A 25,633-nucleotide genomic window follows, 5' to 3' on the forward strand; every position below is an offset into this window, starting at 1 on the left:
GGTCAACCAACGTGAATTCAACATGAAATCAACAAAGAATGTAAACATGTCTTTGGATTTAAGTTCAAAGTTGGGTGAAAAAAATACTAAATGTGACCGATCGGCTCGATTGTCTTATGTAGCAAAATTTGAAATTGTGTTTCTTTCATCAAATCAAATTTTATTGGTAACATACACGTGATTAGCAGAAGTTATTGTGGGTGTAGTGAAATGCTTGTGCTTCTAGATCTGACAGTGCAGTAATATCTAACAAATAATATCTAACAAATTACACAACATATACCCAATGCACACAAATCTAAGTAGGAATGAACTAAGACTATATACATATGAACGCGCAATGTCAGAGCGGAACGGACTAAGATACAGTAGAACAGTATAAAGTACAGTATATACATATGAGATGAGTAATGCAAGATAGGTAAACATTAAATGACTAAGACACCGTAGAATATTATAAACTCAGGACCCTGTCTTTCAAAGATAATTGGTTAAAATCCAAATAACTTCACAGATCTTCATTGTAAAGGGTTTAAACATGGTTTCCTATGCTTGTTCAATGAACCATAAACAATTAATGAACATGCACCTGTGGAACGGTCGTTAAGACACTAACGGCTTACAGACGGTCACCATAAGTTATGAAAACTTAGGACACTAAAGAGGCCTTTCTACTGACGATGAAAAAAAACAAAAGAAAGATGCCCAGGGTCTCTGCTCATCTGTGTGAACATGCCTTAGGCATGCTGCAAGGAGGCATGAGGACTGCAGATGTGTCCAGGGCAATAAATTGCAATGTCCATACTGTGAGACGCCTAAGACAGTGCTACAGGGAGACAGGACGGACAGCTGATCGTCCTCACAGTGCAGACCACGTGTATCAACACCTGCACAGGATCGATACATCCGAACATCACACCTGCGGGACAGGCGCAGGATGGTAATAATAACTGCCCGAGTTACACCAAGAACGCACAATCCCTCCATCAGTGCTCAGACTGTCCGCAATAGGCTGAGAGAGGCTGGAATGAGGGCTTGTAGGCCTGTTGTGAGGCAGGTCCTCACCAGACATCACCGGCAACAACGTCGCCTATGGGCACAAACCCACCGTCGTTGAACCAGACAGGACTGGCAAAAAGTGCTCTTTACTGACGAGTCGCGGTTTTGTGTCACCAGGGGTGATGGTTGGATTTAAGTTTTATCGTCGAAGGAATGAGCGTTACACCGGGGCCTGTACTCTGGAGCGGGATCGATTTGGAGGTGGAGGGTCCATCATGGTCTGGGGTGGTGTGTCACAGCATCATCGGACTGAGCTTGTTGTCATTGCAGACAATCTCAACACTGTGCGTTACAAGGAAGACATCCTCCTCCCTCATGTGGAACCCTTCCTGCAGGCTCATCCTGACATGCCACCAGCCATACTGCTCGTTCTGTGCATGATTTCCTGAAAGACAGGAATGTCAATGTTCTGCCAGGGCCAGCGAAGAGCCCGTATCTCAATCCCATTGAGCACGTCTGGGACCTGTTGGATCGGAGGGTGAGGGTTAGGGCCATTCCTCCCAGAAATGTCCGGGAACTTGCCGATTGTCTTGGTGGAAGAGTGGGGTAACATCTCACAGCAAGAACTGACGAATCTGGTGCAGTCCATGAGGAGGAGATGCACTGCAGTACTTAATGCAGCTGGTGGCCAAGCCAGATACTGACTGTTACTTTTGATTTTGACCCCCCTTTGTTCAGGGACACATTATTCAATTAGTCACATGTCTGTGGAACTTCTTCAGTTTATGTCTCAGTTGTTGAATCTTATGTTCATACAAATATTTACATACAGTGGGGACAACAAGTATTTGATACACTGCCGATTTTGCAGGTTTTCCTACTTACAAAGCATGTAGAGGTCAGTAATTTTTATCATAGGTACACTTCAACTGTGAGAGACTGAATCTAAAATCACATTGCATGATTTTTAAGTAATTAATTTGCATTTTATTGCATGACATAAGTATTTGATACATCAGAAAAGCAGAACTTAATATTTGGTACAGAAACCTTTGTTTGCAATTACAGAGATCCCACGTTTCCTGTAGTTCTTGACCAGGTTAGCACACACTGTAGCAGGGATTTTGGCCCACTCCTCCTTACAGACCTTCTCCAGATCCTTCAGGTTGAGGGACTGTCGCTGGGCAATACGGACTTTCAGCTCCCTCCAAATATGTTCTACTGGGTTCAGGTCTGGAGACTGGCTAGGCCACTCCAGGACCTTGAGATGCTTCTTACGGAGCCATTCCTTAGTTGCCCTGGCTGTGTGTTTCGGGTCGTTGTCATGCCTGAAGACCCAGCCACGACCCATCTTCAATGCTCTTACTAAGGGAAGGAGGTTGTTGGCCAAGATCTCACGATACAGGGCCCCATCCATCCTCCCCTCAATACGGTGCAGTCGTCCTGTTCCCCTTTGCAGAAAAGCATCCCCTAAGAATGATGTTTCCACCTCCATGCTTCACGGTTGGGATGGTGTTCTTGGGGTTGTACTCATCCTTCTTCCTCCAAAGACGGCGAGTGGAGTTTAGACCAAAAGGTTATATTTTGTCTCATCAGACCACATGACGTTCTCCCAGTCCTCCTCTGGATCATCCAGATGGTCATTGGCAAACTTCAGACGGGCCTGGACATGCGCTGGCTTGAGCAGGGTGACCTTGCATGCGCTGCAGGATTTTAATCCATGACGCCGTAGTCTGTTACTAATGGTTTTCTTTGAGACTGTGGTCCCAGCTCTCTTCAGGTCATTGACCAGGTCCTGCCGTGTAGTTCTGGGCTGATCCCTCACCTTCCTCACGATCATTGAAGCCCCACGAGGTGAGATCTTGCATGGAGCCCCAGACCGAGGGTGATTGACCGTCATCTTGAACTTCTTCCATTTTCTAATAATTGCGCCAACAGTTGTTGCCTTCTCACCAAGCTGCTTGCCTATTGTCCTGTAGCCCATCCCAGCCTTGTGCAGGTCTACAATTTTAGACCTGATGTCCTTACACAGCTCTCTGGTCTTGGCCATTGTGGAGAGGTTGGAGTCTGTTTGATTGAGTGTGTGGACAGGTGTCTTTTATACAGGTAACGAGTTCAAACAGGTGCAGTTAATACAGGTCATGAGTGGAGAACAGGAGGGCTTCTTAAAGAAAAATTAACAGGTCTGTGAGAGACGGAATTCTTACTGGTTGGTAGGTGTATTGAACTGCAAGAACTGGCATATCTGGTGCAGTCCATGAGGAGGACATGCACTGCAGTACTTAATACAGCTGTTGATCACACCAGATACTGGCTGTTACTTTTGATTTTAACCCCCCGCCCTTTGTTCAGGGACACATTATTCAATTTCTGTTCGTCACATGTCTGTGGAAATTGCTCAGTTTAAGTTTCAGTTGTTGAATCTTGTTATGATCATACAAATATTCACACATGTTAAGTTTGCTGAAAATAAATAAATCAACACAGTTGACAGTGAGAGGACGTTTCTTTTTTTGCTGAGTTTAGAATACAGTATATACATATGAGATGAGTAATTGGCTATGAAAAGCCAACTGACATTTACTCCTGAGGTGCTGACCTGTTGCACCCTCGACATCCACTGTGATTATTATTATTTGACCCTGCTGGTCATCTATGAATATTTGAACATCTTGGCCATGTTCTGTTATAATCTCCACCTGGCACAGTCAGAAGAGGCCTGGCCACCCCTCATAGCCTGGTTCCTCTCTAGGTTTCTTCCTAGGTTCTAGCCTTTCTAGGGAGTTTTTCCTAGCCACCTTGCTTCTACACCTGCATTGCTCGCTGTTTGGGAGTAGTAGGCTGGGTTTCTGTAAAGCACTTTGAGATATCAGCTGATGTAAGATGGGCTTTATAAATAACTTTTATTTGAGTAATGCAAAATATGTAAACTTTGTTAAAGTGACTAGTGTTTCATTCCTTAAAGTGGCCAGTGATTTATAGTCTATGCCTATAGGCAGCAGACTCTAATTTGCTAGTGATGGCTTTTTAACAGTCTGATGATCTTGAGAAGCAGTTTTTCAGTCTGTCGTTACTAGCTTTGATGCACCTGTACTGACCTCGCCTTCTGGCTTGGGTGGTTGATGTCCTTGATGATTTTTTTTGGCCTTCCTGTGACATTGGGTGCTGTAGGTGTCCTGGAGGTCTGCGTTGGGCATACCACACCACCCTCTGGACAGCCTTGTGGTTGCGGGCGGTGCAGTTGCCATACCAGGCGGTGATACAGCCCTACAGGATGCTTTCAATTGTGCATCTGTAAACATTTGTGAGGGTTTTAGGTGCCAAGCCAAATGTTCCTGAGGTTGAAGAGACTCTGTTACGCCTCTGTGTGGGTGGTCCATTTCAGTTTGTCAGTGATGTGTACGCTAAGGAACTTGAAGCTTTCCACCTTCTCCACTACGGTCCCGACGATGTAGATAGGGGGGTGCACCCTCTGCTGTTTCCTAAAATCCACGATCATCTCCTTTGTTTTGCTGACGTTGAGTGAGAGGTTGTTTTCCAGGCACCACACTCCCAGAGCCCTCACCTCGTCCCTGTAGGCTGTCTCGACTTTGGATAAAAGTAAAGACTGGTATGTGAGTGTGCTTTGGGCGTTCAGTAACCTCAGAGCATTGTGAGATTGTCCATTTGTAAATTCAGAGCGTTTCGCTCTCGGAGCGTTCAGAGCACTCTGGCCGAGGAGTAGGGTTGAGCCGAGCGTTCTGACCCAACAACAGCAGTCAATCACCAAGCTAACTGGCTAACGTTTGCTAGCTTGCTAGCTACTTCCAGACACATGAGAGAACAGCTCACTCTGACCATTTTATTCACCCTAGCAGAGCTGGTTAGGTTTTTTTATGTTATCCAGAGTGTTGTTGTCTGCAACTGTGCTGCTGGCAACAATTTAATTTAATTACGCTTTTTTTGCCAACGGTTACTGACACCGGCCATATACAATGGGTGTTGAGCGTTCGTAGATTTGTCAGTTATTCTGTGCTCTGCCACACTCAGACCAAAGTGCTCTGAAATCGGAGTAGATAGCCAGAGCGAATTTACCAGCTATGCCTATCAACGGGTGTCACGGTGACTTCATAAACATTCTATTGAAATAGTTACTTGCATAGTGGAGTATTTAGATAGCTAAATCTTACCTGTATATATGGATGGACGCTTCTTCCTCTCTGTCACGGATGCCATGGTTACTCTTTGTTTGAAGATGTAATCCGGAGACAGGTGTTTTATACAACAGCCTTCTGTGTGTTCTCTTTTTGACTCCGTCTGCATATTTGCAATCAAACTCAGAATTGTATCCATCTCCTTAGCTATGATACTCTAATTCCACTGATTTCAAAACTCGGTCCTCCAGAATGTGGAGAGCAACACTTATACAGTTCTACTACGTGATATCTTTCAAAAAGCCACGTTAGAAAGGACTACCTACACATACTGATCAGCTCATATTATAGACAGAGGCATGCTACATGGCAGACCAATCCAAACTCATCTCTCGGCATGTCCAGCCCACTCATTATGTCAGCCAATCATGGCTAGCGGGAAGGTTTCTGACTTTTTCCATGGCTAAACAACACTAGGCTCGTGAGTTAAGAATTTTATTTGTACAGATTGCATGCATATTTGTTGTTAAGGCACATGAAACACATGTTCCAGAAGTCCTTTCTGCCCAAAAAATGCATTTTGATAAAAGTAGTCACGCGCAACATACGCCTAATTTCCTGAAACGAGTCACAAATTCCTTTACGCTGATGACCTTTTTCAAATCCAATCAGTTTTCCACGTTGATTCAACATCATCACATTTAATTTTGGGGTTGAAATGACGTGGAAACAATGTTATTTCAGCTTGTTTTTGCCCAGTGGGTAGTCGTTGTTATGGATGGTTTCTCCTTGGGAACAGCATCAAATCAAGGCTGGTCACAAAACATCGTTAAGCAGACTACAGAAGTGAATCTAGAATAGATAGAAGCTATGTGGTTTCTTTGAAAGAAGCCCTAGCTGCCTAGACAGAGCAGAGGAGAGGCACAGATGTCATCTTGTTTGCAGAATGAAGAGAAGACCTGTGGTGAGAGCATCAATATGACTGCTCCTCTCTAAACATTATTGTCTGAGCTGTGACAACACACAAAGGAGCTGAGCCTGATCCCAGGCCTGCTGGGTTAGCTGCTTTTACTAAAATCCACGGACACAGAAGACATGTTCTATATAACTTGTCCCATCAGAGCCAAATCCATGTATGTATGGACTACATGTTGCTATGCTAGACAACAGTGCAGCAGTTGGGGAGGCTAGAATCTTTATTCAAATCTCCCAGTATATCTCTCAAATATTAAAAAAACCGAGTACATGTGTGTTATGTTACTAGTGCCTGGCTCTCTGTCCCAACACACACACACACACACACACACACACACACACACACACACACACACACACACACACACACACACACACACACACACACACACACACACACACAAATACAATACACACTTGTACTCATTCTCCCTTCTCTGTCTTCTTACTCCAGAAACTCAGAGCATGGAGGACTGTGGCGAGAAGCTGAAGAGGATCCTGGAGTCCCCCAGCGTGCCCCAGGCCAACCACCAGCTCCTGGTGCACCTCACCAGACACCTGGTCAAGGTGGCCCAGAGTGAAGCTCAGAACCAGGCCAGCCCCAGGCTTCTAGGCCAGGTCTTCAGTGAGACCATCTTCAAACACTCCCACTTCAGGTAAGACTGATTGGTGCACTGATGAAGTGGTGTGGCTGGCTGAACTCTTAGATAGACAGGTGCTATCTAGAACCTAAATGGGTTCTTTGGCTGTCCCCATAGAAGAAGCATTTAAAGAACCCTTTTGGGTTCCAGGTAGAACCATTTTCATGTAGATCAATTTCCACAAAGGGTTCTACATGGAACCAAAAGGGGTTATTCAAAGGGTTCTCCTAAGGGGACAGCCGAAGAACCCTTTTTTCTAAGAGTGTACTGTCGAACATGTATAGGAAACATATTAAAAATGGGTCTTATGCATGTTATATTCTCTGGTATACTGTATACTGACACGTGGCTTGCAGCTACAGTCAACTAATGAAAATGTAAACAAAGCATGTTACCCTGGAGCTTTAAGATAAAAACCTGCTAGCCAGCAGCTTCAATTATGTTTTTATGTTGCTGTTGTTGTTAATGGTGACCATTTGATAGTGATGCTGTTCCTATCCTCTTCATGTACACTCTCAAGTCTATTTTAGAAGAAGAAGAAGAAGAAGAAGAAGAAGAGGAAGTTTAGAATTCCCTGTGCACTTGTAGGCTTTTGGGCATGAACTAATAGAGCTGCGTTTACTAAAGGGAAAGGTATGCAGTAATATTTGGCTCGGTGGTAATGTTAACATCCTGTCAATGTAAATCGTAAGCTGAAATGGTCAGGCAAAGCATTGACCTGGTGAGCATGCTGTTTATGTTTCACATACACTGCAAAAGCTCACTGGGAGAATTGCTCTGTGAATTGCTCTGAATCAGTGAGGAAAGTCTGTTTCTGGCTTCTCTTTACACATAAAACTGGAATAAGAGATCACAGTCAATGAGGCAGAACCTGTGATATTTGTGTAGCCTCTTCCACTCACTCTGCCGTTCCCCTCTGATGTCACCAGGAGGAGTGAGCGTGTCACCATATAGTTTACTGTACATAGTAACCATAGCGTAAACATAACATCATCTCTCTCTTCCGCACTTGTATTTCATGTCAGAGTTGTGGCCTGTCAAACTACTGTCGTGAGAGCACCGCACGGCAGGCAAAAATAGAGAGAGTTCATCAGCTTCCTCAGAGAGAGAGGTCACATATGTATCCATCACAGGACTTGAATTATAGGAAATAAATACATAAGTAAATCAACACTTTCTCTGACCCAGTACCAGGCAAGAGAGGGAAGGCGGGAGAGAGAGGTTGAACCAGAGGAGTCTGTCTGCCTGAGACCTTAGCTTACCATCCCATGGTGTGACCTGGGCCTTTTCCCCTCAAAATCCCCCACTTCCTCCTTTTCCTCCTTCACTCCTGTGACCTGGTTCATTACCAAGATACTCTTTCTAGAAGAAGCCAATTGGTTCCATTTACTACTGCAGTTCAACCATTGATTTTATGGTTATAAGAAGAATGACATTCTCTCTCTCTCTCTCTTGCTCTCTCTCTCTCTCATATTTACATCTGTGGCCGTGTTCTCCTCGTGCTTGAACTCTTGACATATCTGTCCCTTCATTTGACCTCAGACCCTGCCTGTCCCTCTCCCTGCAGTGCGGACGTAAACCCAGAGCACCATGTGAAGATCATGGAGGCCCTGATTGCAGCCGGGGGACTGGTGGAAATGCAGGCAGCCCCAGGTAGGACACTGCCTTTTTGGACCTGAGCTATAATCTCTCCGCCCTTCTCTCTTTCCTGATATGGTTGAGTGTCATGGTCTTTTACATGGCTGTGTCCCAAATGGCACCCTATATCAGATATAGTGCACTACTTTCGCCCAGAGCCCATAGTAAAGCCTAGGTATTTACTTCAATAGAGAGTACAGATGTCCTCATTTTAGGCAGGGCCCCATGGAGAGAAGCCAGTTAGTTAACACTATCAACGTTTCCCTTTACTGTCGCAATTGTGATCGAATCAACACATTATTAGCCACTTCCAATGCAACATACCGAAGCAAAACAATATACTGTATGCAAGAGATTTTGTTCTGGGCAAAACATGCCAGAGTAGGATTCTATTGTGCATAACTCCTGTACTCGACACAGGAGTTATTTTATTTTGTACTGGACTGTGTTTATGGCTGTGGTCGGGAGTAGATGCGCTTGCTTTAAGATCTGAAAGCTTTTGAGAGGGTTTATTCTAATGTTCCCTCGTTAGATTGTAACTCATCTTGCTCTCGCTAGCATTAGTTGTTAGTCTTGTTGTTGTGATGTGCATAACTGAGGGTCGGAGACTACATTTTCATGGTTGTTTGATCAATAGGACTGTAAAGTTCCCAAAATGTAAGAGGACTCTCGTGGTGTTTACATATTTGCAGAAATCCATTCAGGTGTATTTCGGGGCGTTTGGCAAATAACGTTCTAATATTCTAAAGTTGCGCTGTTGCAATTGCCTGTAAAAAATACAATCCAGTTGAAAGTGAATGATGGCAGGCCCATTTGGCAAATGGCTTGTGTGTATGAAGGCCCACTGTAGCCCTGATTGGCTATAGCGCACCGGTCTGTGTAGACTCCGGTCCTGGACAAGACATTCCGTTATATTTACTGCAGTTTCTATTACTTCTCCAAATGCACAGCCACTTTCCCACTCTATATTGCTATAGAATTTTCACAAATGCCTTAGTATACGTAATTCCTAAACATTCCAAGAATTTATCAAACGTGAAAATGACCCTATCTAAGTGGTCGCTTGTCAGATTTTTTTTTTTCAAATGTCATATTGTTCCTGGGGGTGTATATGAACAGATTTTAAAAAGATTTCATGTTGCTAAAATGCTGTCAGTTCCACTTTAAATGTAACAATGTATCACACTCACCAAATGATGATACTTTGAAACTTCACTTATTGTTGAAAGTTGTTCTTGAAAAGGGAGAAGCTAAAAAATTGGCAACAATAACACCTGCTGCAGCTGCTGGTATCTAGCCGACAACAAAAGCTAGTTAGCGAGACCGTGGGAAAACAACTTCTCGCTATTGCGCAGTGATTTATATATATATATATATATATTTTATGTAACCTTCATTTAACTACGTAAGTCAGTTAAGAACAAATTCTTATTTACAGTGATGGCCTACTCTGGCAACACTGAGCCAATTGTGCACCTCCAAATGGGACTCCCAATCATGGCCAGATGTGATACAGCCTGGATTTGAACCAGGGACTGTAGTGAGAACTCTTGCACTGAGATGCAGTGCCTTAGACCATTGTGCCATTTGGGAGCCCAACAATCTGTTGTCCTTCAAGAAGGCAGAAGTTTCCATACTTTTTTGTGAAAACGGTCTCACTCAATAATTCAAAATGTGATTGGTTGATTCCACTGCCACTCCAAAATGTTGCCCTAATACAGTTGAATGGCAGACACCTCTATCTAGCTTCTGAGGGCTTAGCCAATGGCTGACTTAGCGAGCTAGATTTATCTCCCCGGAGATATTTTTTTCTCTTCAGTGTTAACCCTTTCATGACATTACCCTGAGAAACAGTGATGCCGAAATGTTGGTAAATACCCATTAAATTGCTGGGAGATTATACATGGAGTGTACGACTTAATTTATTTAGATATTTTATAGTTTATTCGCCATTAGTCAGCACCTCCAAACAAACTATTATTCAGGTGTGTACCAGCTCATGTCTTTCCTTTCCAACAAAAACTGAAAAAATATGAACATTATAGAAATTAATAGTATAGTTATAATTATTATTATAATCATTATTTTATAAATCCTTAGCTCTTCTCTGATGGCATAGAAGGCCCATTGTTCCCCACTGTGTTTGGGTTAGTAATAATTTTCCCTCAGCATGCATTTTTTCACTATTCTGAATGCCTAAAGAATCCGTACATTGATCTGAAATATGAACACAGAAATACTGGACATTTTGGACTATGGTGGTGATTTGACAAAATTACAATCATGGTCTTGAATTGGACTCACATTTTGCTGGTCTCGGTCTTGACTCGGTCTTGGACTTCTTGTCCCCCTCCCAGTCTTGACTTGGTCTCGCCCTCCTCTATTTGGTCTTGAATCGGGTGGTCTCGAACGCAACACTGTTGTAGGCCAAACCGTTCGAATGCTACAGGCGTTTTTGCGAGAAGACAGATTTTCGGGATGTCTCCTGGTCTTACAAACAGAGCTGTAGCTCTGCCACTTTCCACTGCAGATGTGGAAGGGCAACATAGGCAAATGTGGTGGATTGAGACACAGCCCATGCAAAAATATCTCTAGCTTAAATTGACGGATCTTGACAGGGATTTTTTTGTTATGTTACTTAGAATGACGCACCGTTGTGTCAATAGACTCTAGGGGGTTTTAACTTCAACGAATCACTCATCTGTAATTATGAAGTGCTTTGAAAGGCTGGTCATGACACACATCAACACCATCATCCCAGATACCCTGGACCCACTCCAATTTGCGTACCGCCCCAACAGATCCACAGATGACGCAATCTCAATTGCACTTCACACTGCCGTCTCCCACCTGGACAAGAGGGGAAATAACTATGTGAGAATGCTGTTCATAGACTGCAGCTCAGTGTTCAACACCATAGTCCTCGCCAATCTCATCACCAAGATGGGGACCCTGGGACTGAACACTTCCCTCTGTAACTGGATCATGGACTTCCTGACGGGAATACCTCATAATGACAAAGTGAAAACATGTCTTTTGACATTTTTGCAAATGTATTGAAAATAAAATAGGGAAGATAGGGAAATTAGATAGAGGTATCTAATTTACATAAATATTCACACCCCTGAGTCGATACTTTGTAGAAGCACCTTTGGCAGTGATTACAGCTTTGAGTCTTTCTTGGTATGTCTCTAAGAGCTTTCCACATCTGGATTATGCAACATTTCTCCCATTGTTCTTTTCAAAATGATTAAAGCTCTGTCAAATTGGTTGTTGATCATTGCTATAAAACCATTTTCAGGTCTTAACATAGATTTTCAAGCAGAATCTGTGTTTGAAATTCACTGCTCGACTGAAGAACCGTACAGATAACTGTGTGGTACAGAGATGAGGCAGTCGTTAAACAATCATGTTAAACACTGTTAACACAGAATGTGTCCATGCAACTTATTATGCGACTTGTTAAGCACATTTTTACTCCATAACTTATTTAAGCTTGCCATAACAAAGGGGTTGAATATTGACTGAAGACATTTTGGTTTTTCATTTTTTTTAATTCATTTGTAAAAAAAAAAATCAAAAAACATCTTTCCACTTTGAAATTATGGGGTAATGTGTGTAGGCCAGTGACAACAAATCAAAAGTTTATCCATTTTATATTCAGGCTGTAACACAATAAAATGTGGAAAAAAGTCAAGGGGTGTGAATACTTTCTGAAAACTCTTTAGCTACATTCCTGTGTATTTTATTCCTCTTGTGTTACCATTTTTATTTGTATGATTTTCTTTTCTCTCTCTACACCATTGGGAAAAGGGCTTACAGTATAAGCAATCATTTCACAGTTAATTCTACACCCGTTGCGGTGGCAGTGTGTCTGCAAAATGAAATTGTTGGTGTTCTGTCCAAGGACAGGCTGGTTCTAAAAAGCATGGCAGGGTTCTGGCAGAGAGCAGACATTCTGTATTATGTCTGTCCTGTAAGAAACAGCCCACTGCCATCATGGGGTGTTTGTTGGCGGTTTTAATGAAAAGACTTGAGTAGCTTTCCAAAGCTGGACCATGTAGTTTATTTAACTTGTGTATTTCTCACAGTGGGAAAACGCACAACCTCCAGTGGAAAAGATACTTTTGGTTTAAGAAATGTCCTGAGCTACTGTAACAAATTGTGCATAGCATGAGATAATAGCATACGTCTTCCTCCATTTGTTTGCTTTGCCGTGAAAGCTGCGATAATGTAACCAGATATCTGCATTTGTCCGGCTGGGCTGCCAGTATTTATGTCGAAGAAACATCCCTGGAGAGTCAGCCAACCTCAGTAACACAGTTTCTCTGGACCCCCTGCAAGGTTCTTTTAGTAGGTGTGTACATCTGGACACCAGGTGTTACTTTACGATGCGTTATAAAAGGTTTTGTATCATTTCAGCCAATAGTTCTGAAAGTAGTGCTCACGAGTCAAAACTGGTCCCCGAAAATTGTGCACAATTGTCTACTTCTAATTCGTAAAATATTTAACACATTTGTAAGTGCTTAAGAGCCTGTCCAATGTCTTAAGTAACTATAAGATGACCACCTCTCCTCCCTTCAGCTGTGATCAGGAATGTTGGGCCCTATATTAACCCTTTGTCTGTGCTTGGCCTGAGCCAGGACAAAGCCACTATAACTCAGAGCCAATCATCACACTCAGCATGCCTGGAACAGAGAGGGGTTTATGGGGTGGCTTTCACCACCTTGAAAGTCAGAGTCAGGGGGCTAGATGGGGGTAATGGGGGCAAGACATGGGGTTAGAGGGTTAGTGGGACATAATTTAGGAGAATGGAAGGGAGGGACGGGAGCAGCAATGAAAATGGAAATCAGCATGGGGTTGTTGAGGCCTTTATTTCACTGATATATCATTAGGACTTTGCATTCCAGCAGCTCTTACACTAAGGTCCTAAATGCTTTAATTACTATAAAAACAACATTTAATTTGCCATAATTACCTAGCAATTACATAGTAATGGAGTTGAAGGTTATGGTTATTGTTACATAAGTAGAGTGTGGAACGGTCCTTAACAGTACATTTTTCCAGTATAAAGTATTCAGCCTCCAGAGTTACATTGTGTGGAATGAATCCCAGTGCCCTTTTTAAGTGTGTGTAGATGATGTGTGGGTTGGCAGAGTTACATTAGACCAACAAAGAGGTCACAGGAGTCCTGTCTATTTGTCTCTGATATGCAACATCTTTTATAACCTGTTTCACACAAACCCACTAGACGAGCTCTCTGAGTGGATGGGATGGAATCTCTTCAAGATCATCTTGACATTTTGCGACTGCTTGAATGACTGTCCAATCAAGCATACAGGATCTCCATACCTCAAGTATCACTAGCTATGATCATCTTTGTCTCTATTCTGTAAACTCAAGATGAATAATTTAAATGTTTTACGTTGCAGAAGTAAAGTCTACAGGCCTTTTGTTTGTCAGATTGAATCTCAGTAAAAAAAAAAAGTGTGGACATGCAGGTACACAATTTGTCTAGGTCAGCTATGTGTCTTTGTTTGTGGGGAGAAAGAGAGAGGTCAGGTTCACGTGTGAACACTTTTCTCCCCCACTGGATTCGTAACCAGCACCCCTACCACCCCTCACCCCTCCAGCTACAGAGTCTACATTAGCCCGAGTCAAAGGTCAGGCTAGCTCCCATGGGTGTATCATTAATCCCTGATTAGGCCCAACCAAGCCTACTGCAAATGGAGTCTTAAAATAATGCGACCAGATATGGTCCCAATCTGAGTGTTCAAGTTTGTGTGTGTGTGTGTGTGTGTGTGTGTGTATGTGTTTGGTGGAGCAGGATCGCTTGAGTTTTACACCTCGGTGGATCCCAGCTCAGCCAGTCAATCTGTCAGCCATTACCATCACGCAATACTAACGTTGCCAACCAAGAAAAAAAATGTAAAAAAAAAAAAACACCCCATTTCACATTTATGCCATTTTCAGCTTTCCACTGCTGACGGCACGCAACCCCTTCCCACAGCCTAGCAAATGTAACACACACACCCTATACCCCCCCCCCCTTCCCGGCCCCTGGACATTTATTTGGGCCTTAATGTGTTCCAGGCAGGGAAAGTTTGTTGGTAAAACATTGCGTTTAAAGGCAGATCTTGTGGGCTTGCATTTGGCTTCCATCGTCTCGGATGACTAGCCCTGTCAGATACTGATGGATTCATTGTGGCTGTGAGAATGTTGCTCTGAAAAAAAAAGAGGGGAAGAGGGAGAGAGAGATACACCTCTCATTCAACATCTCCTCTCTCTCTGTTTTCATATCCCCCCTTCTCTCTCCCTCTCTCTTCCAATCTCTCCCTCTCTTTTCTTTACTCCCTGTGTTTATAGCAGGGTTTACAAACAGTACCCATTCCAATGTTTATAATGTTCTCTATTATATTGCAATGCATTCCATGTCCCATAAATAACTAGTTCAAATGTTGGAGCCCATTTGCAATAAAAAAAAATCATGATTTTATACAAATAACAACAAAACATCACGTAGAATAATGTGGAATGTGTCTATGTGAGAATGGTGCAAATGTGTAACTTTTGGTGGAGACTATGAAACTCTGGCTGTTTCCTTTAGCAAGTTCATGCTGTATGATCATTCTCTTTGTGTGTATACAGGCCTGTATGCTGAACTTAAGTTCTCCCACTCACCATCCATTCAGAGCAGGTCTCTGTCGCTCTGGTGTTCTGTGTTAGAGCATACTGTATAAATAGCATTACAAGTAGCATCTGGTACACAGAGACTGTCACGAACCCACTCCACCAAGTTATTAGTGAGCATTAGTCATCAGGGCATCTGATTGTTTTTGTGATTGGAGAGATGTGTCATGATGTAATTCAACAGCTGTGTTAGCGTGTGTAAGATAATAATAATAAATTGGTGGCTGTGTATATTTGTCGTATTTCACACATGTACAGTTGTGTATCAATACGTGTGTGTGTGTGTGTGTGTGTGTGTGTGTGTGTGTGCGTGTGCGTGTGCGTGTGCGTGTGTGTGTGTGTAAGAGAGAGGGGATCGTGACTATGTGGATGGATAATACTAAGACAGACAGGATCACATATCATTGACAGGTGTCTCTGTTGGTGGCAGGTTTGCTTTCAGTCTCTATTCTCACTGGTTTCTGTATGTCTCTCTCCCTTCTCCTCCTCTCTCTCTCTTTCTGTCTTGATGGCTGACTCATGGAGTATGGTGGCGGTCAGAGAGAGGCCATGCATGAGAATGGCCGAACAGTTGGCCCGCTGGTTGACCATTTACAGTGCAGTTCACTTAACCACAACCAAGTCACTAGAGTGACTGAGAATGAATGTGGGTGAGAGGGTGAGAGTGTGTGTGTTTGTGTCTGTATGACTTTAGAGTTTACGGTAGTGTCCTTTAGAGTGTGGCATGGGGCGGAAAGTGGCGACATATCCTGTAATCCTTCTGTGGGGTCAGCAGCAATGCAGTGGTCTAGTTCATGGAGCTACTGCAAAGCCACTCATCAGGAAGAGGTGTGTGCGTGGACATGTTTAACAATACTTTTGGGGACCAGACATAACAATTGGGGACATTATGCAGGTCCCACAAAGAAAAAGGCTCTTTCTAGGGGTTTCTGGTTAGAGTTAGGGTCAGGGTTATAGTTTTTTACTTCAAACGAAGTAAACAACACTCTACCTCCTGGAGATTTACCCTGATGCTGCCAGTGGCTTGCGACTATCAAGAATGATGCTTACAGGCTGAACTGATGGGTAATCTATTTCGACGCCAGGTAGAGGTAACCTAAAGTTAGCTAGCTTACTAGCCTATCTGGACTAAGTTAGTTAGCTAGCTAATGTCCTGTATTGAACTCTGAAAGCCATTAGATAACTCGTATAGGTATCTTTTGGATACGCACTGCCAATCAATTGAATCTATGCCATGGTAGTCACTGCTAGACTGGTAGCTAGCTACTCTCAGCAGAGTAAACATGTTTGTTTGTTTGTTAATTTTAATTTTGACTTATGTTAGCTAATGTAAGCTAGCTAACTTTAGCAAATGACTGTAGCTCAATCTGTTGGCCATTCCACTCTTTCATGGAAAACATTCCATTACTGTTTGTATGTTGGTAGCAATGATGTGCCACTATGTGCATACATCGTCTATGGTTGGTAAGTTGGTTCTCAGCTGGTTCGCAATCTTGCTGCCAATTTAGTGATGCTAGCTAGCTAGCTGATCATTTTAAAATGTCTATGTTAGGTGTTCTAAGCTTGCCAGTGTAATAGAGATCAATACAATTAGTGCTGTGGTTAAATTGTGAATTGTTGTGTATTTTGTTGTAGGTGGTACAGAACCTGATTCCACCTCTAGCTCTGCACAACGTGAAGCTAAGTGTTTGTATGTGTTTGTGTTATGACATTACATGTGAGTAGAAGTAGCCTGAGGACCACAGAGTACCATCCAGACCATGTAATCAATTTAGTCTACCCCTTTTCTCTTTTTACCCTTTCTCGCTGTAAAACTCAGGTTAGTGGAGTCCTTCCACAGTGCCCTGCTGAAATATACCCAAAAGCAGCTGTATTGTGAGTACACGAGCATGGGACACACCTTGGAACAAATCAAATAAAAATGTATTTGTCACATGTGCCGAATACAACGTGTAGACCTTACCTTGAAATGCTTACTTACAAACCTTTAACCAACAGCGCAGTTCAAGAAAGAGTTACGAAAATATTTACCAAATAAACTAAAGTAAAAAATAATTAAAAAGTAACAAAATAAATAACAATAACGAGGCTATATACAGGGGGTACCGGTTAGTCAAGGTAATTTGTACATGTAGGAAGGGGTGAAGTGACTATGCATAGATAATAAACAGCCAGTAGCAGCAGTGTAAAAAACAAATGGAGGGGGGGGGGGGGGGTGTCAATGTAAATAATCCGGTGGCCATTTTAATAATTGTTCAGTAGTCTTATGGCTTGGGGATAGAAGCTGTTAAGGACCCTTTTGGTCCTAGACTTGGCACTCCGGTACCGTTTGTCATGCGGTAGCAAAGAAAACAGTCTATGACTTTGGAGACTGAGGTCTTTGACAATTTTGGGGGCTTTCCTCTGACACAAGCTTCCTGGATGGCAGGAAGCTTGGCCCCAGTGATGTACTGGGCCATACGCACTACCCTCTGTGTCGCCTTGAGGTCTTATGCCAAGCAGATACCATACCAGGTGGTGATGCAACTGGTCAGGATGCTCTCGATGGTGCAGCTGTAGAACTTTTTGAGGATCTGGGGACCCATGCCAAATCTTTTCAGTCTCCTGAAGGGGATATGGTGTTGTCGTGCCCTCTATATGACTGTCTTGGTGTGTTTGGACCATGATAGTTTGTTGGTGATGTGGACACCAAGGAACTTGAAACTCTGAACCCGCTACACTACAGCCCTATCGATGTTAATTGGGGCCTGTTCAGCCCACCTTCTCCTGTAGTCAACGATCAGCTCCTTTGTCTTGCTCACATTGAGACAGAGGTTGTTGTCCTGGCACCACACTGCCAGGTCTCTGACCTCCTCCCTATAGGCTATCTTATCGTTGTTGGTGATCAGGCCTATCACTGTTGTGTTGTCAGCAAACTTAATGATGGTGTTGGAGTCGTGTTTGGCCATGCAGTCGTGGGTGAACAGGGAGTACAGGAGGGGACTAAGCACATATCCCTGAAGGGCCCCAGTGTTGAGGATCAGCATAGCAGACGTGTTGTTGCCTATCCTTACCACCTGGGGGCGGCCCGTCAGGAGGTCCAGGATCCAGTTTCAGAGGGAGGTGTTTAGTCCCAGGGTCCTTAGCTTAGTGATGAGCTTTGTGAGCACTATGGTGTTGAACGCTGAGCTGTAGTCAATAAAAAGCATTCTCACATAGGTGTTCCTTTTGTCCAGGAGAGAAAGGGCAGTGTGGAGTGTGATTGAGATTGCTACATCTGTGGATCTGTTGGGGTGTTATGCAAATTCGAGTGTGTCTAGGGTATCCGGGAGTATGCTGTTGATGTGAGCCATGAGCATTTCAAAGCACTTCATGGTTACCGACGTGAGTGCTATGGGTTGCGGTAACGATTTAGGCAGGTTACTTTCGCTTCCTTGGGCACAGGGACTATGGTGGTCTGCTTGAAACATTTAGGTATTACAGACTCGGTCAGGAAGAGTTTGAACATATCAGTGAAGACACTTGCCAGTTGGTCATGCTTTGAGTACACGTCCTGATAAACTGTCTGGCCCCATAGCTTTGAATGTTGACCTGTTTAAAGGTCTTGCTCACATCGGCTACTGAGAGCGTCATCCAGAACAGCTGGTGCTCTCATACATGCTTCAGTGTTGGTTGTCTTGAAGCGTGCATAAAAGGCATTAAGGTCGTCTGGTAGGCTTGCGTCACTGGGCAACTCGCGGCTGGGCTTCCCTTGGTATTCCATAATAGTATTCAAGCCCTGCCACATCCGACGAGCATCAGAGCTGGTGTACTAGGATTCAATCTTAATTCTGTATTGACGCTTTGCTTGTTTGATGGTTCGTCTGAGGGCATAGCAGGATTTCTTATAAGCGTCCGGATTAGTGTCCCACTCCTTGAAAGTGACAGCTCTAGCCTTTAGCTCGATGCAGATGTTGCCTGTAATCCATGACTTCTGGTTGGGATATGTAAGTACGGTCACTGTGGGGACGACGTCGTTGATGCACTTATTGATGAAGCCGATGACTGAGGTGGTATTCTCCTCAATGCCATTTGATGAATTGAGGAACATATTCCACTCTGTGCAAGCAAAACATTCCTGTAGCATAGCATCTGCCTCCACTGACAACTTCTGTACTGAGCGAGTCACTGGTACTTCCTGCTTTAGTTTTTGCTTGTAAGCAGGAATCAGGAGGGTAGAATTATGATCAGATTTGCCAAATGGAGGGCGGGGGAGAGCTTTGTATGCTTCTCTGTGTGTGGAGTAAACATGGTCTAGAGTTTTTCTGCATTAAAGTCCCCGGCCACTAGGAGTGCCACTTCTGGATGAGCATTTTCTTGTTTGCTTATGGCCTTATACAGCTGGTTGAGTGCAGTCTTAGTGCCAGCATCGGTTTGTGGTGGTAAATAGACTGCTACAAATAATATAGATGAGAACTCTCTTGGTAGATAGTGTGGTCCAGAGCTTATCATAAGGTACTTAGGCAAGCAATACCTCAAGACTTCTTAATTGCGCACCAGCTGCTATTGACAAACAGACCCCTCGTCTTACCAGACGTAGCTTCTCTGTCCTGCCGGTGCATGAAAAATCCCACCAGCTCTATATTATCTGTGTCGTTGTTCAGCCATGACTTAGTGAAACATAAGATATTACAGTTTTTAATGTTCCGTAGGTAGCATAATCTTGATCGTAGGTCGTCCATTATATTTTTCAATGATTGCACGTTGGCCAATAGAACGGATGACAGTGGGAGTTTATTCAGCCTACGAAACAAGTATTTTCTTCACGCAAATGACGGGGATTTGGGCCCGTTCCTGAGAAAGCAGTTTATCCTTCCCGTCGGACTCATTAAAGAAAAATTATTCTTCCAGTCGGAGTGAGTAATCTCTGTTCTTATGTCCTGAAGTTATTTTCTGTCATAAGAGACGATAGCAGCAACATTATTTACAATATAAGTAAAAAATTAAGTTACAAACAATGCGAAAAAACGAACAAAATGGCACAGTTGGTTAGGAACACGTAAAACGTCAGCCATCTTCTCCGGCGTCCCACAAAAGATTGTGGGACAGAAACCTGCAAGGGACACTCCAAGGGACACTGAAAGATATAAAATCAACGTCAGTAATGACACAACCACCTTATTCTTCTCTCTGCATATTCTTAAAACACAATACAAAGACATGTCTACAAACATACGCCTGCCAAGGGCTACTATTGACAAGAATGAGCTGTAAAAGTCAATGGGACATTTACAGACTGGTCTTCGAGATGAGGAAGCGGGTTTTGGTCATGCTTAGAGATCATGTATTGTTGTGTATGAGCTTTGTGAGCACTATGGTGTTGAACGCAGAGCTGTAGTCAATAAAAAGCATTCTCACATAGGTGTTCCTTTTGTCCATCCGTGTATGAGAGCCATTGAGAAGTGCAATTTCTCCTCAATTTTCCATACACAACAATGCATACTGTGTAAGAACTATCCTCCTAATACTTTTCACACCTTCTGCAACTCCCCAGCCCATTCATTTTGTTGACTGATCTTTTTTCTCAAAAGAAGCTCATAATATCAATCATTGTCCCTAAACAATACACTAGCCTGTCTCTAAACACTTACAGTGCCTTCTAAAAGTATTCATCCCCCTTGGCGTTTTTCCTATTTTGTTGCATTACAACCTGTCACGTTCGTCATTGTAAGGATGGTCGGACCAAGATGCAGCGGGGGGTAGGTTAATCATTTTTATTAATGAAAACCAGCAACAAAACAAGAAAGAGTAACCGACGAAACGTACAGCCTTGTAGGGCTCAAAAGCAACAATACAAAAACAAGATCCCACAAACAACAAGTGGTAAAAGGCTGCCTAAATATGATCCCCAATCAGAGACAACGATCGACAGCTGCCTCTGATTGGGAAACATACCAGGCCAACATAAAAATGCAAAAACTAGAGTACCCACCCTTGTCACACCCTTACCTAACCAAAATAGAGAATAAAAAGGATCTCTAAGGTCAGGGCGTGACAGTACCCCCACCCCAAAGGTGCGGACTCCGGCCGCAAACCTGAACCTATAGGGGAGAGTCCGGGTGGGCATCTACTCTCGGTGGCGGCTCCAGTGCGGGACGCAGACCCCGCTCCGCTCGTGGCTCCGCCAACTTCGGTGACGCCTCTGGTGCGGCGATCGTTGCCGGAAGCTCCAGACCATAAATCATCGCCGGAAGCTCCGGACCATGAATCATCGCCGGAGGAATCAAAACATGGATCATCGCCGGGGACTCCGGACCATAGATCGTCGCCGGGGACTCCGGAACGTAGATTGTCGCTGGGGACTCCGGACAGTAGATCGTCGCAGACGGCTCTGGACTGTAGATTGTCGCAGACGGCTCTGGACTGTGGATCGTCACCAGAGGAACCGGACCGTGGATCGTCGCCGGGGGAACCGGGCCGTGGATCGTCACCGGAGGCTCCGGACCGTGGATCGTCACCGGAGGCTCCGGACTGGGAACCCCCGCTGGAGGCTCCGGACTGGGAACCCCCGCTGGAGGCTCCGGACTGGGAACCCCCGCTGGAGACTCCGGACTGGGAACCCCCGCTGGAGGCTCCGGACTGCGAACCGTTGCTGGAGGCTCCGGACTGCGAACCGTCGCTGGTGGTTTCGTGCTGCAAACCCTGGTTAATAATCAAATATTAAAATCATACAAAGAACAGAATACAAACAACAGCATATGATCATAGATTAATTTGACTACACAAGCTTACAAACAATTACAATGGCAAAGTCACAATAATCACAAGAATGGCTTCAGATCAAAGTCTACGTTGAGACCGAAGGGCGCAAGGGTCTTTAAATTAAAGATCCAGGCAGCCTCTCATTTTAACAATAAATGATCAAGGTCACCCCCGTCGCCGGAGGATCCGGACTGTGAACAATCGCAGGAGGCTCTGGACTGGGAACCATCGCTGGAGGCTCTGGACTGGGAACCGTCGCAGGAGGCTCTGGACTAGGGGTTGTCGTAGGAAGCCTGGGGCGTGGGGCCGGCACTGGTGGTACCGGACTGGTGACAAGCACTTCGGGGCGAGTGCGAGGAGCAGGCACAGGACGTACTAGACTGGGGAGGCGCACTGGAGGCCTGATGCGTGGGGCCGGTACAGGTGGCACCGGACTGGTGACACGCACTTCAGGGCGAGTGCAAGGAGATAGCACAGGACGTACTGGGCTGTGGAGGCGTACATCAGGGCGAGTGCGGGGAGCAGGCACAGGACGTACCGGACTGGGGACACGTACTTCAGGGCGAGTACGAGGAGGAGACACAGGACGTACCAGACTGGGGAAGTGCACTGGAGGCCTGATGCGTGGGACCGGCACAGATTGCACCGGACTGGTGACGCCGCTCTTCCAAAAGCCTGTGTTGCCGCATACACCTTACCAACGCCATTCTCCGGTATCCCTCCTCGCACTGTTCTATTGACTCCCAGGCGGGCTCTGGCACTCTCCCTGGGTCGACCGACCACCTCTCTACCTCCCAAAAAAATCACATGTTTAACAGACTGTCAGATGGGTACGTTTTACACACACACACACACGCACACGCACACGCACAGAGAGACTCTGGCCGTGAAGCCACTCAAAGAGTGTCTCAAGGGGAGTTGGGATATGCAAAAAAACTTTCCAGTTCGCACATGCGTGTTAGTACACAATGTTACATGTGAAATCAAATATAAGCACCATCCAAATTATTATAATTAGAAATCTTTTGCTTGTGCTCTCTTTTTTCCCCTACCCCTTTCTCGCTTTGCCCATCCATCCCTATCTACATATCTACACCTGTCTCAAAGTCAACAGTGAAGAGGCGACTCCGGGATGCTGGCCTTCTAGGCAGAGTTCCTCTGTCCGGTGTCTGCGTTCTTTTGCTCATCTTAATCTTTTCTTGTTTTTGGACAGTCTGAGATATGGCTTTTTCTTTGCAACTCTGCCTAGAAGGCCAGCATCCCGGAGTCGCCTCTTTACTGTTGACGTTGAGACTGGTGTTTTGTGGGTACTATTTCATGAAGCTGCCAGTTGAGGACTTGTGAGGCATCTGTTTCTCAAACTAGACACTCTAATGTACTTGTCCTCTTGCTCAGATGTGCACCGGAGCCTCCCACTCCGCTTTCTATTCTGGTTAGATTCAGTTTGCTCTGTTCTGTGAAGGGAATAGTACGCAGCGTTGTACGAGATCTTCAGTTTCTTGGTAATTTCTCGCATGGAATAGCCTTCATTTCTCAGAACAAGAATAGACTGACGAGTTTCAGAAGAAAGTTCTTTCTTTCTGGCCATTTTGAGCCTGTAATCGAACCCACAAATGCTGATGCTCTAGATACTCAACTAGTCTAAAGAAGGCCAGTTTTATTGCTTCTTTAACTTCTTATGGCTGGGGGGCAGTATTGAGTAGCTTGGATGAATAAGTTGCCCAAACTAAACGGCCTGCTCCTCAGTCTCAGTTGCTTATATATGCATATTATTATTAGTATTGGATAGAAAACACTATAACGTTTCCAAATATGTCAAAATATTGTCTGTGAGTATAACAGAACTGATATTGCAAACCAGGAAGTTGCTTTATTTTGAAAACTCCATGTTCCATAGCCTGCCTTTGCTCCATTTAAAGGGATATCAACCAGATTCCTTTTCCCATCGCTTCCTCAAGATGTCAACAGTCTTTAGACATAGTTTCAGGCTTTTATTTTGAAAAATGAGCGCGAACGATAACATTGTGTCATTGTATGGCCTGGTGCCAGCAACGTTTTGTTTGCGTAACAGAGTTTGGGCAGCCATTGTCTCTCCCTCTCCTACTGATAAAGACAGTTGCGGTTGATATATTATCGATTATGCATTTTAAAAACAACCTGAGGATTGATTATAAAAAATGTTTGATATGTTTCTGTGGACATTACAGAAACTATTTGGAATTTGTCTGCGTTGTCATGACCGCTCTTTCCTGAGGAATTCTGAACATAACGCGCCAAACAAACTGAGGTATTTTGGATATAAAAATAATCTTTATGGAACAAAAGGAACATTTATTGTGTAACTGGGAGTCTCGTGAGTGAAAACATCCGAAGATCATCAAATGTAAACGATTAATTTGATTGCTTTTCTGATTTTCGTGACCAAGCTACTTGATGCTAGATGTACGTAATGTTTTGTTGAGCGATCGATAAACTTACACAAAAGCATTGGATTGCTTTCGCTGTAAAGCATATTTTCAAAATCTGACATGACAGGTGGATTAACAAAAGGCTAAACTGTATTTTCCTATATTGCTCTTGTGATTTCATGAATATAAATATTGTTTGAATGTGGCGCTATGCAATTCAGCGGTTGTTGATGACAATTATCCCGTAAACGGGATGGCAGCCATAAGAAGTTAATCAGACCAACCGTTTTCAGCTGTGCTAACATAATTGCAAAAAGATTTCCTCATGATCAATTAGCCTTATAAAATTATAAACTTGGATTAACTAACACAATGTGGCATTAGAACACAGGAGTGATGTTTGCTGATAATGGGCCTCTGTATGCCTATTCCATCAGCCTTTTCCAGCTACAGTAGTCATTTACAACATTAACAATGTCTACACTCTATTTCTGACAAATGTTATGTTATTTTAATGGACAAAAACATTTTATTTTCTTTTAAAAACAAGGCCATTTCTAAGTGACCCCAAACTTTTGAACGGTAGTGTATCTCTCACTCCTCTTGTTCCATCTTGTCCTGACTCTACCCCATTTACAAACCTGTTATTTTTTCCCTCTCTTTCTCAGTCCCTCTCTCGCCCTCTCTTCTCTCTTTCCTTTCTCTTCTCTTTCTCTTCTCACCTCTTTCTTTATCCTCTCCCTCTCTCTTTCTCCTGTCTCCCACTCTGTCCTATGCTCCCCCCTCTCTCTCTCGCGCTCTCTCTTTACCTCGAGCCAAGTTTAATTGAAAACTTGTTCATATCCTTTTCCATGTGTTAAGCAGGTAAACCTTTTTCCAATCGATCATAAACTGCTTTCCTTTCACCTGAATCATTAAATGACAAATAAATGAATTCCTAATTAATATGACGTGAGTGCTCTTAAGCTGTTTACAGAAGTCAGAATGTATCAGGAGCTTAGCCTGGACATACTTAGCCTCTGGCTGGAGTGAGTGAGTGAGTGAGTGAGTGAGTGAGTGAGTGAGTGAGTGAGTGAGTGAGTGGACATACCCTGTGGAAAACCAGGTGTTTCATCACTAGGAGAGAACTGAGCCGATGATGTTCTTGGTCAAATAAAGGTTAAGCAAGATAGAAATAAGCATAGAGACTTGTATAGAGTTAGGCAGCACGTGGTTCTGAAGATTTAAACATCTGGTTCAAGTTCTAAAATTGAGTTTTTTTATATGGTCTGTCAGTTAAGCCATACTTGTAGGCCTATGACATTAAAACATAATGATGTGCACACACCCAACTTAATAACAATGTTAAAATGAAAATTAAGATTCTACCATGAACCCATAAAAGGTTTGGTTTTAACTGGAAAACTGTCGGCCAGGAGGCATGGCCTAT

General features: G+C 43.8%; 1 protein-coding gene across 1 annotated transcript in view; it reads left to right on the forward strand.

Moving 5' to 3' along the window:
* LOC139406818 (phosphatidylinositol 3-kinase regulatory subunit gamma-like) overlaps nucleotides 1-25,633 on the forward strand; it is a 297,830-nt gene that overhangs the window by 132,219 nt on the left and 139,978 nt on the right. The window contains exons 6-7 of the mRNA XM_071149873.1: nucleotides 6,562-6,763; nucleotides 8,316-8,401. Of these exons, the coding sequence (XP_071005974.1) occupies nucleotides 6,562-6,763; nucleotides 8,316-8,401 (288 nt within the window). The remainder of the gene's footprint in view (nucleotides 1-6,561; nucleotides 6,764-8,315; nucleotides 8,402-25,633) is intronic.

Source organism: Oncorhynchus clarkii, chromosome 4 (assembly GCF_045791955.1).
Source record: "Oncorhynchus clarkii lewisi isolate Uvic-CL-2024 chromosome 4, UVic_Ocla_1.0, whole genome shotgun sequence".
Lineage (NCBI taxonomy): Eukaryota > Metazoa > Chordata > Actinopteri > Salmoniformes > Salmonidae > Oncorhynchus > Oncorhynchus clarkii.